This window comes from Pterocles gutturalis, unplaced genomic scaffold (assembly GCF_000699245.1).
Source record: "Pterocles gutturalis isolate BGI_N339 unplaced genomic scaffold, ASM69924v1 scaffold36164, whole genome shotgun sequence".
Classification (NCBI taxonomy): Eukaryota; Metazoa; Chordata; class Aves; order Pterocliformes; family Pteroclidae; genus Pterocles; species Pterocles gutturalis.
Window position 1 is genome coordinate 2992 of NW_010134389.1, and position 648 is coordinate 3639.

The window sequence follows — 648 nt, forward strand, 5'->3', positions numbered from 1 at the left end:
AACAGTTGTAAAAAGACATTTACTAGGGTAGCAGGTGTTCTCTCTGCAGCTCTTAATCGTGAGCAAAATAGTCTGAGGATTTTAACTCTACCCTTTTAAATACTTACATTTTTCTACTTTCAACCTTCTTCCGTTTCCTGCTGTAAAGCCACACCCGTGTGTTGCATCCAGAGAAGGCCCTGCTTCACAGGATTTGGGGTAAGTACTGACTTATCCAACCTGTTTTCTAGGTTTCCTAGATCTAAAAGAAAGGCTGAGTTAGAGTACCCTTCCAAAATGGCTGCTCTTAAGGAAGAGAGAGAGGTGGAAGACTACAAGAGGAAAGGAAGACGATCCTCACAGGTGAGAGGGTTGCTTTTCTAGTTAAAAAAGTAGCTTTAAGGGGAAAAGATTAAAAAAGAAAACTTAACCATTTCTATCTGATGTGTTAATTCATAGCTTTTTTTTCTACCTTCTTCATCCCCATATTAGTGGAGTAACTTTAAATTGTAGTATATTGCTTACAATTTTAAGGGGTGGGGTGTTAAGCATAGTGGGAAAATTTTGCTTTTCTAGTTCTCTGTTGTAACAAAAATTATTAAATGTATGTTTGTGATTAAAGCAAGGTGTACTTATCTTTTTAAGAAATTCATGCATTCTCAGTATCAG

At 36.7% G+C, this 648-nt stretch overlaps 1 protein-coding gene across 1 annotated transcript in view; it reads left to right on the plus strand.

Annotated features, from left to right (window-relative positions):
- The first annotated feature begins 276 nt into the window (after positions 1 to 276).
- The window catches only part of HNRNPA3 (heterogeneous nuclear ribonucleoprotein A3), an 8715-nt gene continuing 8343 nt past the window's right edge, over positions 277 to 648 (plus strand). The window contains exon 1 of the mRNA XM_010081583.1: positions 277 to 342. Within this exon, the coding sequence (XP_010079885.1) occupies positions 277 to 342 (66 nt within the window). The remainder of the gene's footprint in view (positions 343 to 648) is intronic.